The sequence below is a fragment of the Ictidomys tridecemlineatus genome, chromosome 2 (genome assembly GCF_052094955.1).
Source record: "Ictidomys tridecemlineatus isolate mIctTri1 chromosome 2, mIctTri1.hap1, whole genome shotgun sequence".
Classification (NCBI taxonomy): Eukaryota; Metazoa; Chordata; class Mammalia; order Rodentia; family Sciuridae; genus Ictidomys; species Ictidomys tridecemlineatus.
In genome coordinates this window covers 229,180,506-229,207,718 of record NC_135478.1, presented here as the reverse complement: position 1 = coordinate 229,207,718, position 27,213 = coordinate 229,180,506, and the positions used below count along the sequence as shown (strand labels likewise).

General features: G+C 55.6%; 1 protein-coding gene across 1 annotated transcript; it reads right to left on the bottom strand.

The window, feature by feature from the left end:
• Positions 1-539: 539 nt before the first annotated feature.
• Positions 540-7,213, bottom strand: En2 (engrailed homeobox 2). Its single transcript, XM_005326693.3, has 2 exons — positions 5,620-7,213; positions 540-2,659 (listed from the first exon to the last, which is right to left on the bottom strand). The coding sequence occupies exons 1-2, from the start codon at positions 6,296-6,298 to the stop codon at positions 2,343-2,345; spliced, it is 996 nt and encodes a 331-aa protein (XP_005326750.1). The 5' UTR covers positions 6,299-7,213; the 3' UTR covers positions 540-2,342.
• Between the last annotated feature and the right edge of the window lie 20,000 nt (positions 7,214-27,213).

Sequence of the window (27,213 nt, the reverse complement as noted above, 5' to 3'; positions counted from 1 at the left end):
CTTGAACCACAGGCCCTCAGATCACTTGGAACACCTCCCTCCAGGCCGAGGGTCAGCACCGGAAAGCAGTCCTTTCCCCGATTCTGCTTATGATGTACATAACCCCATTTGCTTTAGGGAGGAAAAAAAAAAGGAAAACAAAAATGGCACTGAGGAGCCTCTGTACCACGTGGATCGTCAGTCCTTCCTGCACACACACGCAGGCGCTTCAGTCCCGCCACTGAGCAGCCAGAGAAGGAACTCAGAACCTGTTGAACTTTGCAGGATTGAAAAAATTCAGTCAATGGAACAGCAGTTATATTTTCCAGCAACTCTTCCTTGTGATGAAATGTGGACATAATTCTCATGGTTCTGTGCTCACATGTGAGGTATTAAAAACGTCATTAAAAAATAATGCTGCTGTTGCAGTAAGCCCTGAACCCACTCCGCCTGGAGCAAAGGTCAGGAGCACCTGAGCTTCTGGGAAGTTGCCCAGGGCCCTTCCCCTTAATTCAGAACACACTGAGGAAAAGCATCATTCCAGCTTGGACCACCAATACTTTATAATAAAGAGGTGTTTCTCTTTATTTAATGTAACTTTCAAGAATTTAAACACACAAAAATGCGGGGGTGGAAATGTTCACAATTTTGATAACCACAGTTGTAAATAGAAACATTCATTTCTTATAAGATTATAAATATTTGATACTGAAACTGTAAAATGCACATTTCATAAACTAAAAAAAAAAATTAATTCCTGCTTAAAAAGGCATGTCATCTCATTGAGTTTCCTAAGCAGCAGATGGTTATTCACAGAATTTTAAATTACAACTCTTGTTTTTATAGTTTCCTTTTCAAAAAGGTTTACACTATTATGTACAAAATGAAACTATTGTCGCAGTGAAATAAAGAGGCTTAAGGCAAAGAGAGGAGTCCACCCCTAGTCCTCAGGGAGGCAGCCTGACCCCAGCTTGGCCATGTGCACAACCCTGGGCTGTCCCTCCTGGCCCCGATGGACATTTGGACACCTTTTCCTAAAACAAACAGAAGACAGTGTGGACTTATATATAATGTGTTTGTTTATATATATATATATGTGCCTGGTGGGGAATATATTGAATATATTTAATTTACACTGTACCACACCTTCAAAAAATAAAATGTATATTTTCTTTTTTAAAAAAAAAAAAGACAAAACATGATAGGGAATGGTTATTTACACACTTTCCTCCTTCCTCCAGATCCTGGAATGTTCTTAGTTCCTTTGAAAGCCAGCATAGCCACAGGTTCCCAAACCACCGGCCCTACACATGCCTGGTGTGTGCAGACACATGCAGACACAAATATGCACACATGCCCATCCACCTATCTTGGAAAAATGTTCACTTTAGCCAAAGTGGGCACTCCAAAGAAAAACGGAAAAGAAAAAAGAGGAAAGAAAAAGGACAAGAAGGCAGCCAACTCCCTGGCCGCGCGTGCGTCCACAGGGACCTGGTCTGGTTTCAGGGCCGGGACTTGCCAATGCAGCGGGCGGGAAGCTTCACTGAGGGCCTGGGGCTGGAGAGTTGGCCCTGAGACTTGCCACAGGGTTGCGGTGGGACAAGGGACAGACAGGACAGCAACACAGACGCCGACAGAAGTACATGTACGCACTGAGGAGAGCGAGCGCTGTGCCTCAGAGGAGGCAGGGGAGAGAGACCTCAGGAGGCGGGTGAGGAGAGGCACCCTGGGAGGCTGCCGCCAGGCTGGGAGCAGGCCCTCCTGTCACCCAGGGGCAGATTCTCTTGGCTGAGACCTAGAACTGTCCAAAGACCCTGGGCATCTCCTCTCCCAGCCAGGAGAGGAGAGGGCCTGAGGTGCTGACCCAGGCTCGGAGTTTGGGGCCTCATCAAGCCAACACAAACAAAGTGGCAGAACTCATAGACCAAATAGGAGCTATTTATTCGGTTCACAGTCGTGTGAAATGCAGCAATAAAAATCTTTGGACTTCAGCAAGTTGTTTTAATTTCTTCTTCTTTTGAAATAATAATAATAATAAAAGTGTCTGATGTCCCATAACGGAGCTTAGGGGATTAAAAAAGATGAAGCCCTAAGCAGCCCCCTTTGCAAAAAAAAAAAAAAATCATAAAATTAGCATAATCTCGTAAACACAAAAAACTCAAAAAATACTTTATAGTCAGATATTTTGGATTTTACACCACCTGTAAATTATATATACATAGAATATTGCAGTACCATACCTAATACACAATATTTTTACTATTAATGCTGGTATAATCTTTATACACTGGCCCTTTATTTAGGATTTTAAATTATTGCATTGTTTTTGCGGCCTGAGACCTGCCCTGGCGCCGCCCGCCACCCTACTCGCTGTCCGACTTGCCCTCCTTAGCCGCCGTGGAGTGGTTGTACAGCCCCTGGGCCATGAGGTGCACGGCCAGTGTGTTCTTGTTGCCCGTGGCCTTCTTGATCTTGGCGCGCTTGTTCTGGAACCAGATCTTGATCTGAGACTCGTTGAGGCTGAGTTCCTGCGCCAGGCTCTGGCGCCGCTGCTCCGTCAGGTACCTGTTGGTCTGGAACTCCGCCTTGAGCCTCTGCAGCTGCTCAGCCGTGAAGGCCGTCCTGGGCCGCTTGTCCTCTTTGTTGGGGTTCTTCTTCTTTGGTTTTCGAGACCTGGGACCTGGGTAGGTTTGCAGGACAGAGAGAAGAGGTTATGGTCAGTCGGTAGCGACCTATGTCCTCACCCAGCCGTAAAGCACCCAAGCAGCCCAGGAGAGGGCCCAAAGAATCCCCAGAGGAAAGGAAGTGACTGGCCCAGGGCCTCAAGGTTGAGCAGCCAGAGTACAGGCAGCGAGGGACCTCTGCAGGGAGGAGGCAGGTGTGGGTGTGGGGTGGAAGGAAAGGCCATCACAAACTGAGGCTTCCAGAGGAAAGCAAAACGCCCGAATTGTCTCTCCACTCCCCCAACCCCCAGTCCTTTCTGAATCTCACACCAGGAATAAAGGGTGGGGCAGGTATGAGGGGTGAGGGGTTAAGATTGAGAAAAGAGGGTGAGGCATGCAGAGAAAAATGGGAACACCTCACAGGGTGCCAGGGGCAGGACGCTCCTGAGAACAGGAGGAGCCCCCTATGCCACTATCCCACTATCCCTAGGGCCCACCAGAGTTCACTCTCCCCTTACAGGACCACAGGGACCAGCGCATGCTTTCCTGGGAGGGAAAGGAACACCGAGGCCCTGGCAGCTCCTTCTTCATCCACTGCAGTTCTCCCCAGTGCCCTGTCCAGGAGAGCGTGCCTGGCCTCTGCATGGGTGCTCACCACCAGGATGACCTGTCATCCTCATCCCTTCAGACCCGGGGTACAGAGGGCACAGCTGACCTTGAGCAGGTTCCAACTTCTGACCTGATCCCACCCATTCCTCCCACAGAGTTGTCGCCCTTTAGGGAGGGGTGGTGGGTGGAGGCAAGGTACCCAGACCTGGCCATTGGAGGTAGAGGGTGACAAGAGAAAAGGGAAGCAGCTGAAGTGGTTTCTTTCCCTGGGCGCCAGGAAGCTCAACTCAGAGGTGCCTCTGGAGGGCAAGGTCGGCTAGGCCACTGGTGGAAGTGGTGGCCTTCGGGTGGATTCCTCCGTCTGAGAGGCTTATGAGTCAACTTTGGAGACCCCTTCCTCTGCAGGAAGAGGCTGGAGAGGGCAGCCCCGGCTCTGCTCAGGGCCAGGAAGTGCCCCGTCTGTGCAGCAGAGGCACAGTCTAAGAGGCAGCTAGGACTGCACCTTGGCAGAGTTGGAGAGTGTACAGGGCAAGCAGGGCCCACCCCAGTCAGGCACCAGCTGGAAACTCAAGGTGGGCAGAAGAACTCCCTCTCTGCCGCGGGAGCCATGCACTCTCTCCAGGAGGCAAAACCCAAAGAGGGGACTCTGGGCAGAAGAGGGAAGCCAGCCGAGGGCGGTTCACCAACTCCCAGTTAGTTGTAAAACCCACCCACACCCGCACCATCTGCCCATCACTGTCCCACTTTCCTGGAGGGCGGGCGAGGGCTCTGCTCTGGCTTTGATGGGGGTGCGGATCCAGGGAGGAAAGCCCAGCCCGAAGGGCCCCTGAAGGGGCGAGAAGAATGGGAGACTGCAGGAGCGCCTCGGGAGACCCCGCGCCGCCTCCACCGACCCAGCATCGCTTTCCTGGATCGAGTTCTGGGGTTCCATTTCTCCTCTCACCTCCCAAAGCACACTTCCTGTCCCCCAAACTCCTCTGGTCGAGTTGCGATTGTCGCCTACACAAAACAGTCTCGAAAAGACAGTGTTTTGTGAAAAGAAAATCTCCTTAAAAAATCACAATTTTTAGTTCCCTTTTCTGTCTTGATTTTTCTTTCAAAAGACAAACACGGATTCCTAGAAATAGAACCAAACCTCTGCAAAAGCCCCCTCTCAGTCCCTTCTTTTTAAGCACCCAGGAACAGAAACGTTCCTGGAAGGGTGGGAAGGCAGGCGGGATTGTTCAAGCCCAGCAAAGCCAGCGATTGGGGTCGCTCCGCTGGCCGCCCAGGCCTGGCCCGGCAGGGATCCTGCGCGGGCGTTGCACAAAGCCCGGGCCGGCTCCTGGCCGACCGACATTGTGAGCCTATATGTTAATTAAATATTAACAAAGGAGGGAGGCGAGAACAATGGAGCAAATTTCAGGTCTAGCTGGAGAAATTTGGGATTTAATCAAAAAAACATACACATACACATTTCTTCGGGAAGGAGCTGAAGGGTGACCAAGTCTTCCTGAGATTTGGATAAAGGACTCCTGCAAAACAGTTGAGGGTTGGGTGCAGAGCAGTTCTGCTGCCAGCTCGGGACAAATGGAGCCCTCTCCTGATGGTACTTCCCAGCCCAATACCCGCATGCAATGCAGCTAATGATTTGTACAAGGAAGAGGACTTAGCTTTTTTAAATCGAACGGCTCTATGAAAAACTATATCCCATACCTCTGCACACCCTCTAACGTTGTATCTTTCCCACTCCTGGCAGAGCCAGGAAACCCTCTGAGAAGGTCCCCACTTTGAGGCAATCACAGATGCCACATAGTTGGGGACAGTTGTGTTTCCCTGCTCTGGGTGGGAAGGCAGATGGCAAATAAGGGCCAGCAAAGGGGAGAGGGCGCCCCTGTTTTCATCCTTCCCTCAGCATGTCCTTCTTCCTCTCCCCTGGTCAGCCTAGGCAGAAGGCACCGAATTAGGAGGAGCCCTTTCTTCTGTGACTACACCTGGGGTCACTGGGGGTGGCTGGGACGTCCTGATTGGGACAGAGTTGGAACCTGGGGAAGGGGTTGAGAGTGCGGCCCTCTGGGCCTGTCTTTCAGCTACCCCTGTTCCCATCAATTTGGGGGAACATGGAGCAACTTGGATTTGCGGGGGCTGGGGGTCTAGAGAGGAGGTGGGAAGAAAAACTGAAGGCCTCTTTAGCTTCTACCATCCTAAGGGAGTCTATTTGGAATCAAGCCTGTTCCCGCTGCCTGGCCGCTGCCCAGGCCAGCCTGAACCGCACGAAGTGTCGCTGGGCATGTGTATGGAGAGGAGGGTAAGTCTCCTCGCCAGGGCCGCCCCTGCATCCCGCTGGTCTCCCCAGGACCGGCTGGGGCACCGAGTCTCACAGGCTTACCTGAAGAAGGCCGGTCGGAGTAGCGCGTGCAGTAGACCCAGGCCGGCCAGAGCATGGGCTGCGTGCCCAGGTTGGCGCTGGCCTGAGAGCTGTCCGAGTCTGAGCTCACCGACAGGTCGCCGCCGCCTAAGCCTCGGGACTTTAGCGCCCCGTCCAGGGAGCCTCCGGGGTCGCCGCTTTTCTTGGCGCCACCGTGCAGCGAGAGCGTCTTGGAGCCGCCTTCTCCATCACCCGGGGAGTCGCCGCCACTAGTGGGTAGCGGCCCTCCGGCGCCCGGCGCGCAGGGCGGGTTTTGCCGGGACTCCCTGGTGCCGCTTCCCAGGAGCTGCTCTGCGCCGCCCGAGCCGCCGACTCCCTCCGCGCCTCCCGCGCCGCCTTCGTTGCCGGATCCGCCGACTCTTCCTCCGCCCACGCCCACGCAGCTCGTCCCCGCATCCTTTCGCCGGCCGAACTCTGGCCGTAGGATATTGTCGATGAAGAAGTTGGTGATGCGGTGCGGGTGCTGGTGATTGCCTGGCGCCTGCAAGACCGCGGGCAACATCAGAGCCCGCCGGCGGCCGGTATCGGAGTCGCTGGGGCTGCTACCGCCGCCGCCTGAGCCGCCGCTAGGGCTGGACTCACGCTGCCCCTCTGCCGCCGCCGCCGCCGCTTCGCTGGGCTTGGGATCATTCTCCTCCATGCTTCACCGTAAATCCCAAACAGGCTCTCCTGGGACCCTCCTCCAAAGAAACCTTCGGCCCTGCCGCGGCGCACTGAGAGACCCTAGTGCTCCTGCCCCAACGAGTCTTCTGAGGGTGTGCGCGGCGGCCACCGCCAGGGCTGGGGTCTTAGGAATCAGCGGCTGCGCTCGGAGAGGAGCCACGTTCGAATCCACGAGTTGGGTTAGAAAATACCAAGAGGGTTCCTCTCGCCAGGATGCCGGGAGATTCAAAAGAAGCAGGTCCTGGTCTTTGCAGAGCACCCCGTTCCAGAGAGTCACAATCGTCCTGTGGGGATCCGGCTCCGCGCTCCTCCACACGTCCAGCTGCCTTGGGCTCCGGCGCCGCCGCCTGGGCCGCCCCGGGCTAGAGCTGCGCTCATGCAGGCAGCACGCTCCCCCGCACTCACGCCCGCCAGGGCCAGCTCCGGCTGCAGCCGCCGCCGGGCCGTCTCCACCCGCGCGCCCCGGCCGGCCCTCGAGGGTGCGCGGCGCGAGCGCTTAACGCGCCCGCCGCCGCCAGCACGCACATGGAGGCCCGCGGGCCCGCGCTGCGCTCGGCCGGCCTCGGAGCCCCCTCCACACGGCCGCCGCCCCGCTGCGGGCCGGGGCGCCCCACCGGCGTGCGGCTGCGCCCCCGCCGAACCCCGCCGAGCTCCGCGGCCCGAGTCGCATGGGTGAGGGGCGGGAGGCGCGGGCCGGGCCAAGCCGGGCTGGGCCTCCCGCGCTCCCTCGCCGTCTGCGCGCCCTCGCCGCCTCGGCCTCCGCGCGGGCTTAGGAAATTTCCAGGCCACTTAGCGCAACCTGAGACACTTTCACTCTGGATTTTTGTTCTTATTTTTAACAGAGCCCCCTCGAGTGACGTCGCGGGCCGGTCTCCTGGACACGTGCCTCGGGCCAATGGCCGCAGCGCCACGCACCCACGTGACACGCTGGCGGCCGCTGGGTGACAGGAGCCGCCTGCTGCCCCTCCCCCGCCACCTCCTCCCTCCCCCCCTTAAAGTGGCCGCGTTCTCTGGCTCCTGGCGCAGAAACCCCCGACCCAGAAAGACCCCCCCCCCCAACAAGTCCTCTGCGCGCGCTCGCGTTTCGCCTATCTCTTCTAGGTTCAGGAATCCGGGGAAACCTACGACAGCCTGGCCAGGTCACCCTGGTGCGTATTTGTGGACACACGCTGGAAGACTGCTATTTTTAACATTTCCATATTGTTTACCGTGGGGAGAAATCCCACAATTCCTTGCACAAAATGCATAAATAATATTAAATGAGCTGGTGTGATACAAAGGGACTTTTGTAGTCCGCTTTCTTTGCTGGTGGAGAGGAAAATTATCACTTACGTTTGAATTTGGTAACCCGGCAGCATCCCTTCTTAAACGCAGGGCGGGTGCGCAGGACACTCCTCCTGCAGACACTCTAAATGTGCGTACGTGTGCGTGTGCAGGGAGGCGCGTGCATGCGGTAGGATCGTACCCGGCAACGCGGGTCCTCTGGAAGCACGCACGGATCCGCAGCAGCGCGGGTATACGGTTTTGGGACGCCGTTCATGGAAAGAGAAATAAATGAGCATAGACGGTTATCACGAAATCTATTTTGGAAAGAAGAGGAGAGCTGATTCTTCGTCCACACTCTCAAAACCATTGGGAGGGAAAATACTGCGGAGGGCAGCTGCCCCCGCAATTCTGGTCTGGTCCAATCAGTCGGGTAGAGTCCCCCCACTCACCTCACACAACGACTGGGCTACCAGACTGTTCACCTCATTTTCTTTGTCTTAAAAATCCTTTAAACTAGTGTCGCAGGAAAGTAGGGTCAATTTGAAAGGAGACTAGGAATCTGATGGCAGGGCGGGGCCGGTTTGTCTCCCTGCTTTCTTCTTTATCCCCTTTTAAACTCCCTCCGGCTTCTGTCCGAAGGTTCAACTCAAACTGCCTTTTCCTCTTCTCTTCCCCCTCCTCCCTCGGGCGCCTTCCTGTTTGCTCTTCTCTCCCCACCAAACTCCCCTGTTAGCTCAGGCTCGCCTGTCCATCATTTAAAATGTATTTTTATGGAAATTTGTGAACTTTGAGAAACATCGAAAATGGCAGCTCTGAGGGTGCAGGAGTGCCAGTACAATGAAAGTGCTCTGGGTGGACCAGCATCTGGAGGGCAGCAGAGGGAGACCCCAGCCTGGCTTCTCAGGGTGGACTGGCCCTGGGTGCCCACCTTAACAGAGTTCCAAGCTGGGGCAGTCAGCAGGAAGCTGACAGGCCCTAAGTGAAGGGCAAGGATGGGGCAAGTAGCCCCCATGCCAGGCAGTGAGACCTGCAGAGCCCTTATCAGGCTTGAGAGTTGTGCCCTAGCCCTGCTCTTCTCAAGCCCACACCCAGCAACTGTCAGTCTGCACCCACTCTGCCCACAGGAAGGCTTCAGGGTGTTGGCAGGGGTGGGGCAGGAAGCAACAGTCCCCAAAGTGCTGCTCCCATAGGGGCTGATGGGTGGAAGTCCTGTGTTGGGTCCCGGACTCTGAAGGTGGCCTGTGGGTGAGTGGTCTCTGGATGTAGACAGGTGCCTCACTCTTCTCTTGAGGTGACCTCCACTTCCATTCCTGCTTCTCCACTTTTCTCATTGGAGCGGTCTTTCCCAGAGTTTTTGGCTAGGCACATGCCTGATAGACATACTCCCTGGGTGTTACATAAATGAAACCCCATAACTCGACTTGCCTCTAGGAAAATAGAGCTCGTCAGGATGTGTAGAACATCTATAACACATGCTTAGACTGGGGGGGGGGGTTCTGCCAACTCAGGATTGTAATCACCCCGGCCAGGGAAGGAATAGTCCGAATTCTTCAGGTCTCCTGACAGTGCACTGTGGAGGAAAGACCTAGAGCGGATGTGCTTCCCACAAAGCCATCCCAGGTTGATTTCTCCACCTGTCCCATGAAAAGCAATTAGGTGGTGTCCTGACAAGTATTGTTTTATTTTCTTGGAGAACTTTGCCTCTGATAGATAGCCTTAGCACTAGATGAGCCCAAGGTGCTGGACTTCAGTTGTGCTCTCTTGGGGGGCCCCACACCCCAATTCTAGTTGTGACATAAACTCCCCCAAGCAGTGCTCTCTGTGGCAGACCTGGCCTGTCTGTGGCTGTGGTCCAGGGGCTCCAGGCTGTACTGTCAGGCTGAGTCAGGGAGGACGTGGAGTTGCTAGGTTATTTCAGGGAAAAGAGAGGTGGGAGGTATTTGGGTGGGGGGAACCAAAGGAACAAGGAGCAGGGAATAAGGAGAGGAATTAGAGGAGGGTGTGGAGCCACCCAAAGCAGGCCCCCAAATGAAAATACTTCGGGGAAGAGTGATGCTCAAGAATGGGCACCATCCAAAAGCCGAGGGGGGTGTAGGATGAAGCTTGCCACCCAAGGGCTGGAGGTTCCTAAGTCTCCCCAACAGGAATCTCTAGGAGCTGTTTCTGGAAGTCTCTAAAATATGCTTGAGGTCCAGCCCTGGTCTCCTCCCCCTTCTGGGAGAGGGCTCGCTTGCTTTCTGAGGAGGCTGAGGTTCCGGGCACAGTTAGTGGAGCTGGGGTGCCAATTATAGCTGCCTCTGGGCCCTGGGCCCTGCACCAGGCTGGCGGTGCTCCTCGGCCTTCTGCCGAGAATGGCCGCCGCCCTGGCCTCTCTGTGAGACCAACGAACATCGGACATTTGTTTCTCCTCTAAGGGAACGTGAAGCTCTAGCCCCTCAAATCCGTTTCCCTTCCACGCAGAGCGGGGACCGGGAGCAAGCCCGCAAGCCACCCGCTTACGCAGAACTCTCCTCCACATTTGTGCACCAGCTGCACAAAGAGGGGCTGGGAGGGCACAAAGGGGAAGCAGGCGTCCACATACCCAGTACTTAGTGGCGCCGACGCTGGTGCTGCAAATGGAACCCCAGCGCCAGGCTGCCATACCCAAAGTGCTGGGTGCCTGGCTCCGGATCCAGCGTACCGATTTCTTTTGAAAGAAAGCCTGAAGAGGATGACTTTCCCATCCTCCCACGCCCCGCGCTTCCCTGGATTCTCTAGATCGTTATGGGGACAGTAGGAAATATCGAAAGCACCGAGAGCGTCTTTCGCTCCGGACGCTCCTGGGCACTTGCTTGGTAGAAACGCCCAACAGTTGCAGAAAGCGAAATCTTGATTCCAGAAAATCCAGACCAAGCCAGCTCTGTGCCCTGGCCCGGGGCTGAGCCCCCAAACCCTGGGTCCTGGGCGCCTGGCAGGCAGTTGATGCCGAAACGAGGCTGCCTGGGACTGTCACTGGTCTGCAGACAATGGCAAAAACGAAGTGGGGCAGAGAGGCAGGGCATGGTCTGGCAGGAGCAGTGGGCACTGAGGTTGCCTGTCTACTCACCTGTGAACCAAGGACAGGCCCACAGACTGCTGCGGGCGGACTTGGACTGGGATCAGAAACCCCTACTGAATAGAGGAAAGAAGAAAGGGAAGAGACCTGGGAGTGTCATGGGGACTGGGTATGCACACACCCGCCCTTCCTGGGCCCTTCTTCTTTCACCCGGGCTTGCCAGGCTCACCAAGCTGTGCTGGCAAAAATGTTAGGTCAGTTTTTCCTGCCGGGACTAGGCTGGGGAGGGCAGCCTGCAGCCTGTCTCTCAGCCAGCCCTGCAGCATGGCTGGATGGTCTGTGCTCTCTGGGTTTTGGGAAGGGAGGGGGCCAGGCACCTACTAGGGAAGCCCTTCTGTCCCAGCCACAGGGAAAGGACCTCTCTTGACACTTAGCCCCCGTGTGGCCAGGGAGAGCCAGGGGATGCCCACACATGGGCATATATCCACTGCTGGACAGAAAGGATCCGAAACCTCTTTTTTTTTCCTCCTCAAGAGACATGCTTCTGAGAAGAATGTGAAAACAGCCTCCTCTTTTTGTGCTAGAAAGCCCACACCTAAACTAAGTCCTCCCTCAGCCACCACCCAGGACCCCTGGGCATGCTGGTGGGGGGGATCTGACTTGCCTGTCCCCTTTCCTTTCCCCCTGTTTTACTGCTGGTCTTCATCCTGATAAAACTTGGACCCCTACAGAAGCTGGACCCACTTCTCCTGAAAGTGAGCACACCTACATTCTGGCATCTGGTGAGGGAGTCTCGCTGCATCTTCCAGCAGGTGTCATGGGTGGGGGGTTCAGACTGCTCCATGACCTTAGGGCCTCAAATTTAAGGAAAATGCCCCACCCCCATTGTAGCCACCCAGAAGAAAGTGGCTCTCCCAAGAAATCCAGGGTTGAATAAGTAAACTTAGTTTGCAAAGGGATTTGAAGTGTGACCTTTGGGGCTTGAGCTGGCTTAGCACACCAAAACAGGAAGAACATCTAAAGGGTGGAGAGCTTTGAAAAAATTAGTACCTTCTGTAATCTTACAGCTGTTTATAGCAGGGAGAAATTCTAGTGTCTACCCACCATCCTCCTTTTGATCTTGCGGGGTGGGTGGGTGGGTGGGGGACACGATGTTAAAAAGAAGCTCCTGAAACACAGCTTTACCTAATAAAATATGAGGCTTCTTTTCTCCTCTTTCTGTCCCTAAAGACCACAAGTGACACAGAGGCAAGCATAGCGTGAATTCATACAGGTTGACTTTCCACATTTTGTGAAATATTATCTGGGGGGCTGGACCCATCCAGAATTTTAGGTTAGTGCAGGTTTACATCAGAACATTTGGATCAGTCCAGCCAAACTACTACAGATAGTGAATAACCAGTTGGGATAGGTTTCACAAAAGGAAAACAATATCTAAACAACCTCGCCACCCCCAATATCAGCACCAATTGAAGAGTGCTCAGTGAGGAGAACTCTACTGTTGAGCTGTATACTGATAACTTGGGGGGAAGATAGGGCTTTTAAATGCATAAACTAAAAAATATAATGAGCTGGGGCTCATGTCCGTAATCCCAGTGGCTGGGGAGGCTGCGGGAGGAGGATTGCAAGTTCAAAGCCAGCCTCAGCAACTCAGTGAGCCCTTGTCTCAAAATAAAATAAAAAAAAGGGCTGGGGATGTGGCTCAGTGGTTAAGCACGTCTGGGTTCAATCCCTGGTACCAAAAAACAGCAAACAACAAAACAAAACAAATAATCTAATGGATTTCTTTTTTATCAAATAGAAATAGTCACCTTTATGTAAAAGGTGACTAAATTGTGAATTAAATTCAGACAACCCTTACATTTGATTAAATTATTGATCGATTCTTCTGAGTTCATCAAGGTTGGTCATTTCTTTAGCTTGAGTATCTCTGATTGGCATACATTCCCAGAAGGGTAATATGTGTGTGTGGGTGGGGGGGGACCCCTGCACCCAGTCAGTTGGAACATTAACTATAGAAGCTCACTGGAGTTAAGTCCAGCGAACTTTAAGAGCACAAAGCCTCAGTATGTCACTAATGACCTTCTGCATGTACATTTGGATGGGCTCTGGTGTCACACCCGCATCGGAGGCACCTGTCCTTAGTGTTCACCAAGGCCCACATCGCTCTTCCCTGGACAGCCATCCCGTGTCACAGCCACTAGGGACAGGGAACTTCTCTCTTTCTCACAGCACTGCCTTGATCCCAGCACTTCTGACTCCAAAAAGGCAAAGTGCAGTGTAGAAGTGCTCTTCTCCAACCTCCTCCCCTCGTCCCTGTCCCTCTAAAAAACATTCCAGTTCTGTCCAGGAAGCCTCTTTGTGCTGTGCTTCGTGTTGTGGAGTTTCAGGGTTTTGTGAGTGTCTCACATCAGTTAATCCCCTAAGACACAACAGTCTCTGATTCGGCAAAGCTCAGCAACTCTACACCATTTGGGGTATTAACACAGGGTAGGAGAAGGAAACGGGATATGTGCTAGGAGTCCCCACGTATGTAGCTAATGCCCTTAAATTCCTCTGGATTTACTCTTCCCCATCTACCAGGGAGGAGAAATTCAAGCTGTTCTAATTAACTGCCCGCTTTCAGTTCTCAGTCTGCATGGCCAAGTCCGACTTTACAAGCGCTCAGCCTCTGGGTTACAGATGTTGGGGGGCGCGCCTTAAGAGGCGGGTAGGAAGGGGACTCAGGGCGTCTTGGGCCTGGACCGGGAAGCTTGGTCCCAGGACGCGGCAGCACGTTCTCAGGGAAAAACGCAGTTCCCTTTGATAGGCCCTGGGCGACGTTTGGGGTTTTCTGTCTTCCCAGACACAAGTTCAGCTCTGCCGTCATGCAAAGGAGTCCTGAGCTCTCAGGCTTGAAAACAGAACTTGGAGCCCAGCCTCCTTGGGTGGGAAACCCGGGGCATTCACCGCAGCTGGCGGCTGGAATGAATTCTGGATCAGGAGCCCCAAAGAGAGGAGCATCGGCCAGGGTCCCAAGTTCGGCCGAAAGCAGGCTTGCAGTAGTTCTGTCCCGGCAAGAGTCTTCTTTCCTCAGTGGAAACAACTCGAAAACAAAACCAGGTGAAACGGAGCGGCGGTGCGGGCCGCTTGACGGAGAGCTCCCTCTTCGGAACCGACTCCGCGCACGTGCAGCTCGCGGGAGGGGTCGGGGTGCGTGGGGAGGGTGCTCTAGTCAAGCCCAAGCCTCCCATGGGTCTTCGGTGGGGACAGGTGCCTTCCCTGGCACCCGTGGCTGTACCGTGTGCTCCGCGGAGCCGAAGGGGAGGGGCAGGGCGGTGCGGGCAGCGCCCGGGAGAGACTCAGCGAGGTCTGGGCAGCACCCAGGGCTTCTCCGCCCGTGGGGAATTAGACCGCCAGGGCAGTTGATCCAGTGTCGGGGCGCAGGAGCCGGAGCTCTGCGCTTGGTTTTCGCTCAGTGAGCTTGCCTGGCTGAACGTGCACGCTGGGCCGAAGTGGCAGAGTATGGCTGGGGTGCGAGAAAGAGTGTGTGGGTGGATGGGTGGGTGCAGAGACTGGGCCTTTGCTCACAGGGTTAAGACCCCAGCCTCTGTTGGTGACGCGGCCCCTCTTTCTCCAAACTCTCCTTCCCACCTCGCCCGCCCCTGCTTCGGGTTGGTGGGGGGACCCCCTCCCTGGAACGCCCAGGAGGTCCCCAGTTTTCCTTTAAGTGTAGAGGAAATCGAATCCTTGCCTCCATCCCCGGAACCATCTGTGAGACCCCAGGGTGAGCACAGTTTCCGGGATAAGTCCTAGTAACTTGGGTGCCCGGAGATGCACTGAGGAGGGAGGGGAGAGGGTTCTGTGGCTGGGCGGGAGTATGGGTGGGTGTCTAGACTTGCGCCCTCTTGGCTGGCAGAAGGACCCTGGGGGTGTGCCGGGGCCGGGCCCCTGTTTTCTAGCTAGGAGGGGCCCGGGGCCCCGTCGGGACTAGGTTTGATGGGGGAGAGTCAGAGCTGGGATCTAAGGCTGAAGAACATTTCTCTGAGCCCAAATCCTGCTTCCCCCATCCCCCAAATCCCGCTCCACCAGGACCTGGCTCTCCCGGGAGGCGAAGGGCGTGACAGGAGCGGCCCCTCCCCAGCGCCCAGAGCGTCCAGGGATCGCCCGGGCGCAGATTTGTGAATGAACCTCTGAGCTCTTCGCAGCTCACAGATCAGAGGGCTGCGATCGCCCCACCGACGTGGTCCAATGAGCGGCCGCAATAAGTGCTTAGTGACAAAGCAGGGGGCACCGCGCGGAGTCCGCCGTGCTGCTCCTCACAGGGCGGAACCGCGGAGGGGGCCGAGCACAGGCCGCGACTTCAAAGCCGGTAGTGAGAGCTCGGTGAGAGGGTGGGCTCTCCCAGGGTGGCAAGGTTTGCAGTAGCACTTCCCCCACCCCCACCCACCGGAAAGGCCAAAGGCGTTCCTGACCCGGCGCTGGCGACTCTGGGCTCCAGGCTGTCCCCGAGTTCTCGCCTCCTCCACGCTCCGCGCCTCGCCCCCGGGCAGCCTGGGGGCGAACTCAGCCTGAGACGTGATTCGGTCCTGGCATGGCACGGGTCTCCACCGCCAGCCGGTCGGTCTGGATTCGTTTCCCGAGTAGCCCAGGCATTGAAAGCTCGCCCATCGAAAGCTCCTACCTTTTAAAGTCAGTCTTTGGCTACTTCCCTGGTGTTCTCAGTGCTGGCGGAGGGGACGGGAGGAGCCCGCACCCCAGTGAGTCTGGAGAGGGGGCGCCGCCTCTCCACCCCACCAGCAGCAGACGCTCTGAGCCCGCTCTTCAGAGAGGAATCGACCGAGGATATCGACCCAAGCGAGTGCGCGCGCAGAGGCGAGGGGCCTCAGCTCTGGGCTGGGTAGGGTTTGGTGGCACCTGCAAGGCGTTTCTCCTTCGATGCCTTTCAAGCATTCCCTACCACATTTTGAATTTTTGCGCTGCTTTTCTGGAGAACTTTGGAGAAGGGGGAGGGGAGGAGGGAAAGGTCAGAGGTTAGGAAGGATTACTGCTCAGTGACCCCTCTCATCCTCAGTGGCCCAGGGAGGAAATCACTGTAGCAAAAGATCCCACATCTTGTTAAAAATGAATGTTTTGGGAAGGCCTGCTTCCAATGAGGCACAGGGTAAAGCCTAAATGCCTGCCCGAAAGTGGAAGGGGAGCAGAGGCCCTCAGGATTGGCACATACACCAAGCACCCCCAGAAGACACAAGTCACCCCCAGGAGGCATCTCCCCAGCAGAATGAAGAAATCTAAAGACTGACTTCTCTCCCATGCACCTCACAGAACAAACTTTAGCCCCAACCCTGCCCACGGAAAACAGAGGGTTCTATCCAGGGACCTGCAAGTGGCCCTGGCTCCTGCCTCCCTCCTATGGGGCAGAGTCTGGGAAGCCCCTCCTCCACTGTACTTCTACCCTCCCAGGCTTCCCACAATGAATTCTTTCTGGGGGACTGAACTGTCCCCATTCCCTTTCTCAGTCACAAGAGGGGTCAGATGCTATGGTAGCCAACAGCAAAGGAAAATGTCAATCTGATGTTTCCTCCTGCACTTGACCCTCCTTCGCCCACTTTCCTTAAGCAGGGAAGGGATCAGCCTTACCACCTCAGTGCTGGTGGCTACCAGGATTTCTCTCCAGCTTTGAAGGGGCTCCTGTGTGTGCACACTTCCCCTGGGGGGGGGGGCTAGAGGGCATCTGGGATTTCAGTGTCTAAATCAGAAGTTGAGTCCTGTCCCCTGGCTTCCCAGTTTTTCCCATTCCTGGACTGCTGGGGCCAAATCTTAGGCACCTCTGTGACCCCTGGCTTTCCCTTCCCAGTGTCGCACACGTTGCTCCTGCATCGCCCAGGCGTTTCTCCACCACTGTATCCCAGCTGGTTCTCCACCGAACTCGTGTCCCCTACCACACAACACAGTGAGCTTTTAAAGAGTAAACCAGGCTGGCCTTGGTCAGCACCCGAGATTTCCACACACTCAGAATTTCTGCACACATCTTCACGAGACCCTTCTAGGGCCAGCCCCCTGCCTCCCTCCTTGAGGCCACACCACTTGCTTTCCTGAGGAAGCCCAGACACCTGATCCTCCAACCCTGCCCCTTCTTCAGCTGTAGCTCTTCCATTTGTCCTGCACATTCTTCTCCAGATCTTTGGACACAGACTGGCCTCATGTGAGGCTACCTAAAATACCTGCCTCCCCAGTCAGGGTCTTCTTAGTGCTCATGGCTCCTTGGAGCGTCAGAGTGTTCAGGCTAACTCTCTGGCTGTGTCCTTGAAAAGCACTTTAGGAGGCAGAGGCTTCTCTTCTTGGTGGTGTTCGCCCTGATCCTGGAAGTACAGTTGGCACAGTGGCACCAAGCCAGCACCCTCAAACTTTCTTGTCTCAGGACTGCTTCACACCCTTAAAAGTTACTGAACTTTTATTTATTTGAAATCTGTCTATTGATACATATTATATGGGAAACTGAAATGAAAAGTATATTGATCAATTCATTCATTTACAATAATTATAAAAACATACTCTATGTTTGCTTAACATATTTTTAATGAGCATTTGCTGCTTTAAAACAACACAACATTAATCCTAGAGGGAAGAATGCTATTTTACATTTCTTTTTAAAATTTCTTCTTTATTTTTTTTAGTACTTTGCATTTCCACACACATTCTGAGCACTGTAGTCAATACACAATGCCTGGATTCTCACTTCTGCTTGAGGAATTCATTGATAGGATCAAGCATAGGAAGAAAGTCCAGGCTCTCACAGATCTGCAGTTGGAAAAGGGTGGGACATCTCACGTGCCTTGTCAGGTTGCTGTGGATGTTCTTCCTGGATGTAACACTGGTCTTCACCAAGAGGCCGTTTCTTCAGGGTTGTTTATGATGTGGAATCTGAAACCATGTCAATGAACTCCATTACATCGACATCCTCCATTGACCTCTCCTGCACTTCAAGTGGTGTGTGTGTGCGTGCATGCACACCCATGCTGGGATTGAATTTATGGATGTTAGACCCACTGACCTACGCCCCCAGACTGCCCTTCCTTCTTTCCTTTCTTTATTTCTTTTTAAAACTGGTGGCCATCCAAATAGGTGTGAGTTGACATGGGCTTCCAGACTTTAGCAGACAATGTTCTTTCTATATGAAATACCCCATCCGCCTGACTGGGGAGGACCCTGGTTCCAGCCCAGCCCAGGCTGCCTGCACCAATGCCTGCCCTACTCCTCCCTCCTCGGGAGAGTTTATGCTTCTGTTCTTCCAGAGAGTTTATGCTTTATGTTTCTGTGCTTTGTCCAGCCCTGTCCTTGGAGGGATCCCTCCTGGTGGGGGAGAAGTCTAAGCCTAGCTATTCTGCAGTATAAATGCCGGAGCAGAGCTCCAGGACAGGCAGAACAGACTCCATCGCCAGCACTGGGCAAAGGGATGGGGAGGTTCTCATGGGCCACCGTTAAGGATGGTCACACTTGTGGTGTGTCTAGAATAGCACACTCACCAGCCATAGGTGCCAGAGAGTCCCTGGAAAATCACAGATGGGACTGAAGAATTGAGGTTTCATTCTAATTAACTGAAGTGCACATGATTTTCAGCTCAGGTCTTGGGAAACTCCCAAGTATGTTTGGAACAACTTGAGGATGTGAATTCATTTTCCAATTGTCAACTTTATCATTCTTAAGTGCACATTCAATATTTCCAGTGAAAACTTAGCACCAAGTTGAAAAATGCTAAAAACATGAAATGCACGTTGGAATACAAGATTAGAATGAAAAAAGAATGTAACTGATCTCAATATGCTTTCTGCTTGTTGGAATAGTATTTGGGGTATATCAAGTTAACTAAGCATATTGCTAAAATTAACTTCACCTGCTCCCTTATGGCTTTCTTCATGTCACTGCTAGAAAACCTTGAAGCATATGTGGGGCTCACACATACTTTTATTGGACATCTGCCTCTGGAGGAACAAGTCCCCGTCCACTAGGGCAGGGATCCAACACATGGGAGGGAGCTGACGCAGAGGGGGGCACTCCACTGAAGCACATTTGGTGTGGTGCACTTGCTTCTTGAGGTCGGGTAAGGCAGGCGGCTTCGGAGAGTACATTCATTTTGTGTCTGCCATCACCAAGCTCTGCAGACTTGTGGCGTAAAACCCTCAGCCTTCTATTCTCACAAGTCTGGAGGCCAGAAGTCCCGGGGCTGGTGTTGGCAGACTCTGCTCCCTCCAAAGGGCCTGGGGACGCTGCTTTCTTCTCTTCCGGCCTCTGGAGGATGCTGTTGTACTGTCCTGGGTCCTCTGTCTTCCTGGATTGGTGGCAGATCTCCAGTCCCAGCTGTCATGTGTCCTTGTGTTGTTAAGGGGTCATCAGTTGCATGACATTAGGGCCCAATCTAGTGACTGCATCTTACCCGGATTACAGCTGCAAAGATCCTGTTTCTACGTGAAATGGGCACTCAGAGGCCCCGGGGTCAGGACTCCAACACAACTTTTTGGGAGACACAATTTGACCCATCACCAGGAGGTGGGCAGAGTGTGGATTCCTGTGGTCTTGTGAGTCTTGCTAAGGACCTGGCCTTTCTGGCACATTCCTTAGCCTTTGCATCCCTCAATATTCTCACTGGCACTTGCCTCCACTCTCGGGTTGCAGGGGCAGTTCGGCGAGCATCCACCTGTAGAACACGCGCAGCTACAGTGAGTGTGGCAGGAAGGCCCGTTACTTGTGGCCCTGCTTCTGCCAAGGAGGAGAAAACCTCCCAGTAGTGACAGGGAAGCAGCACGGAGGAGAGGTCAATTTTTCAAGGGCATATAATCCACTAGCAACCTGCTGCTGATTACCTCTTGATTAATTAAACAATAAAATCATAGTCAGTCCTTCATTCTCAAAGCCACTGTCAAGTGCTCAGTAGCTACGTGTGCTTGTGACTGCAGTACTGGATAGCACTGACAGAGAGCATGCCCGTCAGAGCAGAAGGGAGAGCTCTTAGGGCCTGTGCTGGACAGAAAGTAACAGAGACATGGACCTGGGGCAGGGGAGGGTGCATCTGGAATTTGTTGTGCATGTGGGACACCCAGGGAGACACCAGAGAGCGGGTCAGGGCCCCTGGCAGGTAGACAGGCCCTGCTGCTGAGCCCTAGGGAGACTTGTCCAACTGTGGGGGGTGCTGGTGGCATTTAGCAGGTGGGCCTCTTCTAACAGTATGTGGAGACCTTCCGGAGAGGCCTGCCCTGCGTCCAGACGGGTGGCCCACAGACACTGAAGGACATAACCTGGCTGCTCGTGTCACACGTTCACAGAGCACTGTGCCTGGTCCTACAGCCAGGGCCTGTAATCATGGTCCCGGCTCTCAGCATCACACAGGGCTGCCCGTCATTCTGTACAGGCCCATCTCCAGCAGCAGGACCCTTGGGGGCCCGAGTGGCCACCCTGGGTCCTTCTGCACTGAGTGCTTGCATGTGTAAATACGTGTCCAGTGTGAATTACGTTTCACTCACTGGAATTTATTTTATCTGTTATTTTATTTCCCATGGCTTTTACTTGTCCTTTATACTTTTGCTAAGGTAATATTTAGGTTTTTGAGAGAAAATGTTAGATTTTATTTTGAAATAGAACAAAAAGTAGATTGTATTCTTACTTCTAAATCTGATATTAGGATTTTTAAAGGACGGGGCATATCTGTAGAATTCACAGCAGTGTAACCAAGTATTTCTCACCACTTTTAAGGGACAGAGGGCATTTTTCAATAGTGTGTTGCAAATCATAACATGATTTTTTTCACAGTGCTGGGGGGTCAGAAACAGGGCCTTGTGCCTGCTAGGCAGGTGCTCTGCCACTGAGCTGCACCTCCAGCCCCAGCGTGTGGGTTTTTAAAAAGAATCCTGCATACAGGTGGTGGCATTATTTGTGTTGGCCATATTAGCATGGTGAAGGGTCTCCCGTTGGTACTCAGGCAGGACACTGGCCTCGTGGGGCTGAGTCTTCTGTTCAGGGCCTGCCTGGATCCCTCTCCAGGTGTGGCAGGAGCTGGGGTGAGGAGTGGAGAGTGCAGAGCATGGGTGGTATGGATGGAAGAGAGGAGGCCAGGAAGGAGTCCAGCCTCTGAGCTCCCCACTCCAGGGTGAGAGACAAGACCTTCATCGTACCTCATTCCCCATGGGGACCGAAATCGTCAGTCCGGTGCTGGGCCTTGCCATCACAGTGAATCTTTCGCCTCTGCAAATGGGTCCCTTCCTTCAAATATGCCCCTCGCTGACATCAAGGTAGGGGCTTCTAGGAAGGGTTCCTTGGGCTGTTTGGAGTCAGGGCCTGGAAGAGGGCAGAAACCAAGTCCTCTGCTGCCCAGAGCACCCTCCTCCTCAAAGCATGTGAGGGACAGGGAGGAGGGTGACCCCAGGCTCCTGTGTGATTACAAGAGCTGAAGTGGATCCTGGGTCCCTCCCTCTGCCCAGTGCACACCAAGGAACAGGTCACCTGACAGCATGGCTCCCTTCTTCGGTGGCTTTCCCTGGGGCCTGCTGTTGTCACTCGCTGCGTGTCCTCATACCTGCAGGGATGTCCTCACATAGCTTTGGGAAAAGACGCAAGGGCAGAGACCAGCGAGGCCCAAGTGGCTGTTCTGGCAGAGGCTTTGCAGGTTCACTCCTTCCAAAGGACTTTGCTTGCTCTGGCTCCACCACGGAGAGAAAGAGCAGTTCCCAGGGACCCAGGTCCCCCCTGAATCTAATGGCCTTTGGCCCCCAGGCGCAGCTCTTCTCCTCAGTGCAGACACTGGACTCTGAGCAGTTGGGGTGGGGGTGGGGCAGCCCTCAGACAGAGGCCACTGCATAACCCGCGAGGACCAAAGGAAAGCACAGCGTCCCGGCTCACCCCGGCCGTATGGCACTTTGCCTTGGTGTCTGTTTTGAGCACTTAGGGCCTGAGCTGTGGCTGGAATGGGGGTGTGCTGTCAGTTCTTCACTGGCAGCCAGCTGTTCTGGATTACTTGTGAAGGCACCAGGTTCATTTAAAAAACCTGAGCAGGACAGTGAGGGGACAGTGGAGTTCTCAGCCTGCAGAGCCAGAGCCTGGGGGCTGCCGGCGGGGTCAGAGTGAGGCGACCGGTGGAAGCAGGGTTCAGAACGGCCTTTCCCCTTGACGGCACCACTGAGCACGTGGCCATCATTTTTTATTTTGATTGATTTCACTGGCAATTCCTCCACTGTGGCCTGGAAGGTGGGAGACAGGAGGACAGTCTCTGCCCTTTGGCATGCCGGTCAGGTGACCCTGGGTGGTACGACTGTGTCAGTGTGCATACTCGGGGCCGGCACGCTTGGCCCCTGCAGGGCCTGGATCTGACCTCCACACTCTCCTTTCCTGGGCCACCTGTCCTGTGGCCACCTGAGCTGGCCTTCATCTGATCCAAGAACTGAATGCGAGCTTAGATCAGGCTGCTTGCTCCTACCCTGGGCCGGGTTTCACGAGGTAAGTTCAGCCGCCTGGCCCAACGCCACGAAGAGCCACCAAGGCTGGGGATGCGGGAGGCTGGGAAGGCTTCTCTCCTGCCTGTCACTCTTCTCTTGCGGGAAGGAGAGGCCCTGAGCTGGGAGGGTCTCTGCACAGTGGATCCCCTTCTGGTGCTCTTTGTCAGGGAAAGACCAGGCTGCACACCTGAGGGGACCAAGCTCCGCTTCAGGCAAGGGAATGAAAAGGTAAGCCCTGCCTTGAGGACCTGGAATCCTCCACCCCAGGCGTAGTCAGCCCCAGGGCCCGAAAGGCTGCTGGCCTGCTGGTGTGTGCGGGGGCACAAAGCTAATTGGGTGTTGGGAGGGGAGCGTCCTCTGAGGGAGGGCGCAGGGCTGGGGGGGAGCAAAGGGCCCAGAGATGCTGCCAAGCAGGAGCTGCGGCCCAGACCTCTCTTTGTGATCTCTGTGTGGTTTCAGGCCATAACGGAATCCTTAGCTGTGTGTGGAGGAGCAGATAAGCTCTGTCCCAGAGGGTGAGTAATTTCCTGCTGCACTGGCTGCAGGAATCCCGAACTGTGGCCCCCACCCCATGCTGCGCCCCAGCCGCTTGGCAGGCTCACAGCCCCCCTTCCCGTGTCCCCTTTTATTCCTGTCCCCAGGCAGCCTCAGGGCTTCCTCTGGGACCTTAGAGGGGCACAGGCTGGGCTCTCTTTGCCTGCCGGGCACGTGACTCTCAGACACTCAGCAGTGGGCGGGTGGGGGCCTGGTGCCTGGAGCTGCTCTCCCTCCCGGAGGGCGGTGCGTCCACCCAGGTCTGAGCTCTCCTGGGACCAATTTGTTTCCTGTTGAAGGTCCCCTTTCTCCACATGCTTGGAGAGTGTTTGCAAACCCTGAAGTCTTCTCCAGGCCCCGTTCCCACAGAACCTGTGGTAACATTCCAGAACTTTCCTTGTCCACTTTTGAGAACTGTGGAGAAGTGGCCACTCTGTGACCTGTCAGTCAGGAGCTGTGTGCACCTGCTGGCGACAAGGCCCAGCAGTGGCTTCCTCGGGAACCTGGGTCCCCTCATCAGGAGCCCGTGGCTGCAGGGTGACACCAAGGAGCCAGTCTTTCCAGCCCTCGGGACTCCATTGGTCACATGCGAGGTCAAACAGGAAGGGAGGAGGACACAGCAGACAAGGATGGCCCAACCCCATTGCACCCCCCACCCCTGTGGGTCCCTCACCACCGCAGTCAAGGCCACAATTCAGCCAAGAGGTGCCAGGAAGAGAAGTCACACACACCAACTCCTGTGGCTGTGAGGCCCAGGCTGCAAACGGTACCTGAGAACAGTGACCACACCCTGGAAATACAGGGCCCTGCCCTCCAGGGTCTGGGAGTCTGCATCCCCCCTGCATCAGGGACTGCTCTGGCCCAAGGTGGTGTTCCCCTGGCCGTCACATTGATCAGGCCCCATGTAGAGAACTCGATCCCCACCTGCCCTCGATGTCACAGTGTGGACCCAGCTCTGCCTCCACGCTCCCCGCTGGTGCCCAGTGGTCTGGTCAAGTCAAGACTCCCCTCCAGGCCACAACCCCTTGCCCTGGTCAACTTGACCTTGCTTACTAACCTGTGTGCCCCCATGGAGAAGGACTCACCCTTCCCGGACTGTGAAGTTTCTGTCCATCCTGCAGGGCCTCCTGGATGGCTCTTCAAGGGACATTTTGGAGGAGGGCTACACCATCTGAGCTGGGCAGCAAGGTGCAGGGCCTATCTGGACTGGAAGTGCCCGGGTGAGGAGGCCTGGAAAGCCAGCCATTCATTCCTTCACTCATCCTCTGACTCTTCTGAGCTGCTGCCACATGCTGAATGCTTCCTGAACTACTGGAGACCCATCAGAGACCTGCTCCTCCTCGGTTTCCCTCCTACTGGGTAATACGCAGGGAAACCAACAAATGACAAGGTACCTTTATGCAGCAAAGAGCGGAGGTCGTGACCAGGAGGGCTGAGTGGGCTGCTCCAGGTTGGGGGGTGAGGAAGATGCCCCTGAAGAGGGGACACTTGAGGCAGGAGGACAGCAGGTACAAAACACTGTGAGGGAAAAGGGAGCCAGCTCTGGCTGGTGTGGGAGAGGAGACGCCCCAGGGAGAGCCCAGAGTGGAGGAGGCAAGGCGGGAAGTGTGGGGGCCAGGTCCCGTGGAGCCTCGCAGGCCACAGGAGAGCCTGTAGTCCAGGGTCCAGGAGGTGACAGGAAGGCTCGGCCAAGGGAGTGAGGCTGATCTACTTGTAGGAAGAGGATCCTGCTGGCTGCTGCCCGGAGGAGAATGGAACAGGAACAGAGGGCGGGGTCAGAGCAAGTCCCTGTGAGATGGTGGGGCTGGGGCCAGCCTGGAGCACTGGCAGATCAGGAGAACCTCCTGGAGGACTAGATGTGGTGTTGGTGGAGAGGCAGCCACCATTCACCTTGACAGGCAGGAGGCGGCGGCAGAAAGATGGGGGTACAGAGCGGAAAACAGTGTCCCCCTTGGACATTTTTGCTGGAGAAGGCTGTTGTGAGAGGCTTGAAGGCAGGAATGCCAAGAAAGCAAGCGTATGTAAGTCAGGGACTAGGAAGAGAGGACGAGCCATGACCGCAGGGGCTGCTGACCACCTGTCCAGGGGGAGTCTTGGAGAGGGAGAGAGGAGACAGAGCACACCAAGTCCAGGGGCTGGAGGCAGAGGGTGCCTGGGAAGTGGCGCCAAGGACAGCAAAGAAGATGGTGCCCGAGGGAGAGTGGATAACTGAGGCGATGTTGGAAGGGGTGAGGCTGAAGACAGCGCTGTGACCTCGGGGTTAGCAGCAAGGTCTCAGAGATTGGGAGGGCCATTTCTGTGTGAGAACAGAAGCAGAGAAGCTGAGTCTAAGAGTCTGTGGCTTCGAGGAGAGACTTCGTCCTGGTAGTCCCTGACAGTCCAGCCGGGAGACGCTGAGGCCGCAGGCAGCGTCAGCCCAGGAAGCCTTAAAACCTGCAGGACGCTGGACCCGGGGTCACAGCTGACTTGTGGGTTGTGAAATCCATCAGGTGGACTGTGGCCAGCACAGCGGTAGAGCCGTGGACCCTTGTTGAGGGCCCGCTGTATCCCTGGGGCCCAGCTTCCCGCCGCCATCCCACGCTCTTCCGGAGGCTTCCTCTGGCTTCTTTCCTTTTCCTTTTAAAATTAACTATTTATTTCAACTAAGTTTCCTCTGTCTTCTTGACCAGCAGACTGGTCATGTATTCCCATCACTCTTGCAGCAGTTCTACCTTGAGACATGAGCTGGTGCCCGCGCAGGGCCTTCCTCCTGAGCAGGACAACTCTGGGTAGGCGGGCAGGAGTCCACGTGAAGCAGCCCTCCACGGCCACGGGCCAGAAGGTTTGGACACAGAGTGCCGTGGCCCTCATTGCATGAAGAAGGAGCAGTGGAGAGCCATGGAGAGGAAGAAGGACCCCGGGGGGGCACAGGCGGTGGGCAGGAGGCAGGGCGGGCCCCTCCCACCATGGACCAATGGTGTGGGCAGGAGCAGGTCGGCTGGGCACTGAGTCAGGGGGGAAGGCAGGACATGCCTCTGTTGCCCATGATGGATGGGAAGTGCAGTCACTGACCAAGGATGCCGATGGCCTGTGAGTTCAGAGGGAAGGCAAAGGCCAGCGGGCCGTCCACACGTGGAAGCAGCTGGGGAGAGCAGCAGGTGGAGGACAGGGAGCTGTCCCCAGAATGTGAAGCCATACTAGGTTCCAGGTCTTATGACCGGATGTTTGCACCCAGGGAAGAAGCAGGCTTGGAGTTGGCAGGAGGAAATCTTCAGAGGCCAGGGAAGCAAGGGATGTAGAGATGCTGCAAAGAGGGACCCCTGGAAGGTGGGGTCCACGCCAGGGTGCTGGGCTGGATGGCTGCCTGCACTGCAGCTGTCCAGGGAATTCGGACCTGGGCTGGGGTGGGCCGGGGGAGAGCGTGCTGGGCTGAGAGCCTGGCTGAGTGGGGGTGTGGAGGGAGTGGTTAGAGCATGGGCAGAGGGGCAGAGCTGACGGGAAGAGGCCCTGGGGCAGGAGGCCAGGGGTATCCGTCACGTTCTCTCATATTCCAATTGGCATTTTCATCCTGTCCCTGGCAAATGACAGGAGGTCCAAGGCTGCCGCCCTTCAGGTCCCAGCCTGCCCTGAGGCCATTCTGCGGGTGGGAGGGTCAGGGCTGGCAGAAGGCAGAGCAGGCCCTGGGAGGGCAGGGGAAGGGACTCTGAGGAAGCCCAGACGGGCAGGGAGATGGGGTTCAGAGAAGAGCAGAGGGAGTGATGGAAGTCGGACCCTCTGACCAGGGGAGGGGCCCTTTCGTGCTTACTGGTCAGCCCAGACTGAGCAGGAAGCTGCCATGAGCTGAGCCCTGTGTTAGCAGGGAACCGAGAGCAGGTGACCAGAGGAGGCGAGCTGGGGAGGACAAGTCTTGAGACTGGGCCAGGGGACCAGGGGGAGAGCCAGAGGAAGTGAAGCCGGTGCTGCCGAGACTCCACCCTGCTCCAGAGTTGTCCCGAGGAGCCTGAGGTCAGCAGGTGGAACCATCGGAGTGACCCCGCCCTCCAGGTGTTTCTGTGCATGTGGCCAGCCCTGTGGAGCCTGAATCCCTGCTGGGTCCTTGATGCCCTCTTCCCTGGAGTCCCCAGAACACTTGGAAGAGCTGTGTTTCCAGCCCTGGGGGACAGGTGAGCGGACAGCGCAGGGCGGCCAGAGACACGGGCTGTGGGCTCATGGTAGGCCACTCACCTTCACAGAGCCAAGCCTGAAGCCTGGGAAGGTCCTGTGTCCTGAGGCTGTGGGGTCACCAGGGCTCCCAGCATCTGCAGCGCTGGGCTGTGCCTTAGCAGGACGGCCAGTGTCTTGAGAATGCCCAGGCAGTGTCCCCCTGTGTCGCCACGGCCACGTGGAGCTCCTGCTTCTCTGCCTCAGGTAAAAGGGCTGGTCACATCCCCTGGCCGTCTGACCTGTCCGGGTCCCCCACCTGGCTGCTTTCACCCCCACCCTACCACCTCCAGCAGTTCTCTGTTAGTTGGTGACTCATGTCAAAGTCCCCCAGCCCTCCTGCTGGGGAGGCATGGGGCGTAGGAGGGGCCCAGGCTTCTCACTCAGGAGCATGGGCCATCCCCCTCCACTGGGCTG

What these genes read in the sequence shown, in the direction of transcription:
- En2 (XM_005326693.3), bottom strand. Translation starts at nt 6,298, where the DNA reads ATGGAGGAGAATGATCCCAAGCCCAGCGAAGCGGCGGCGGCGGCGGCA. An exon ending in CTCCGACCGGCCTTCTTCAG is followed by an intron (nt 2,660 to 5,619) that starts GTAAGCCTGTGA and finishes AAACCTACCCAG; the next exon opens with GTCCCAGGTCTCGAAAACCA.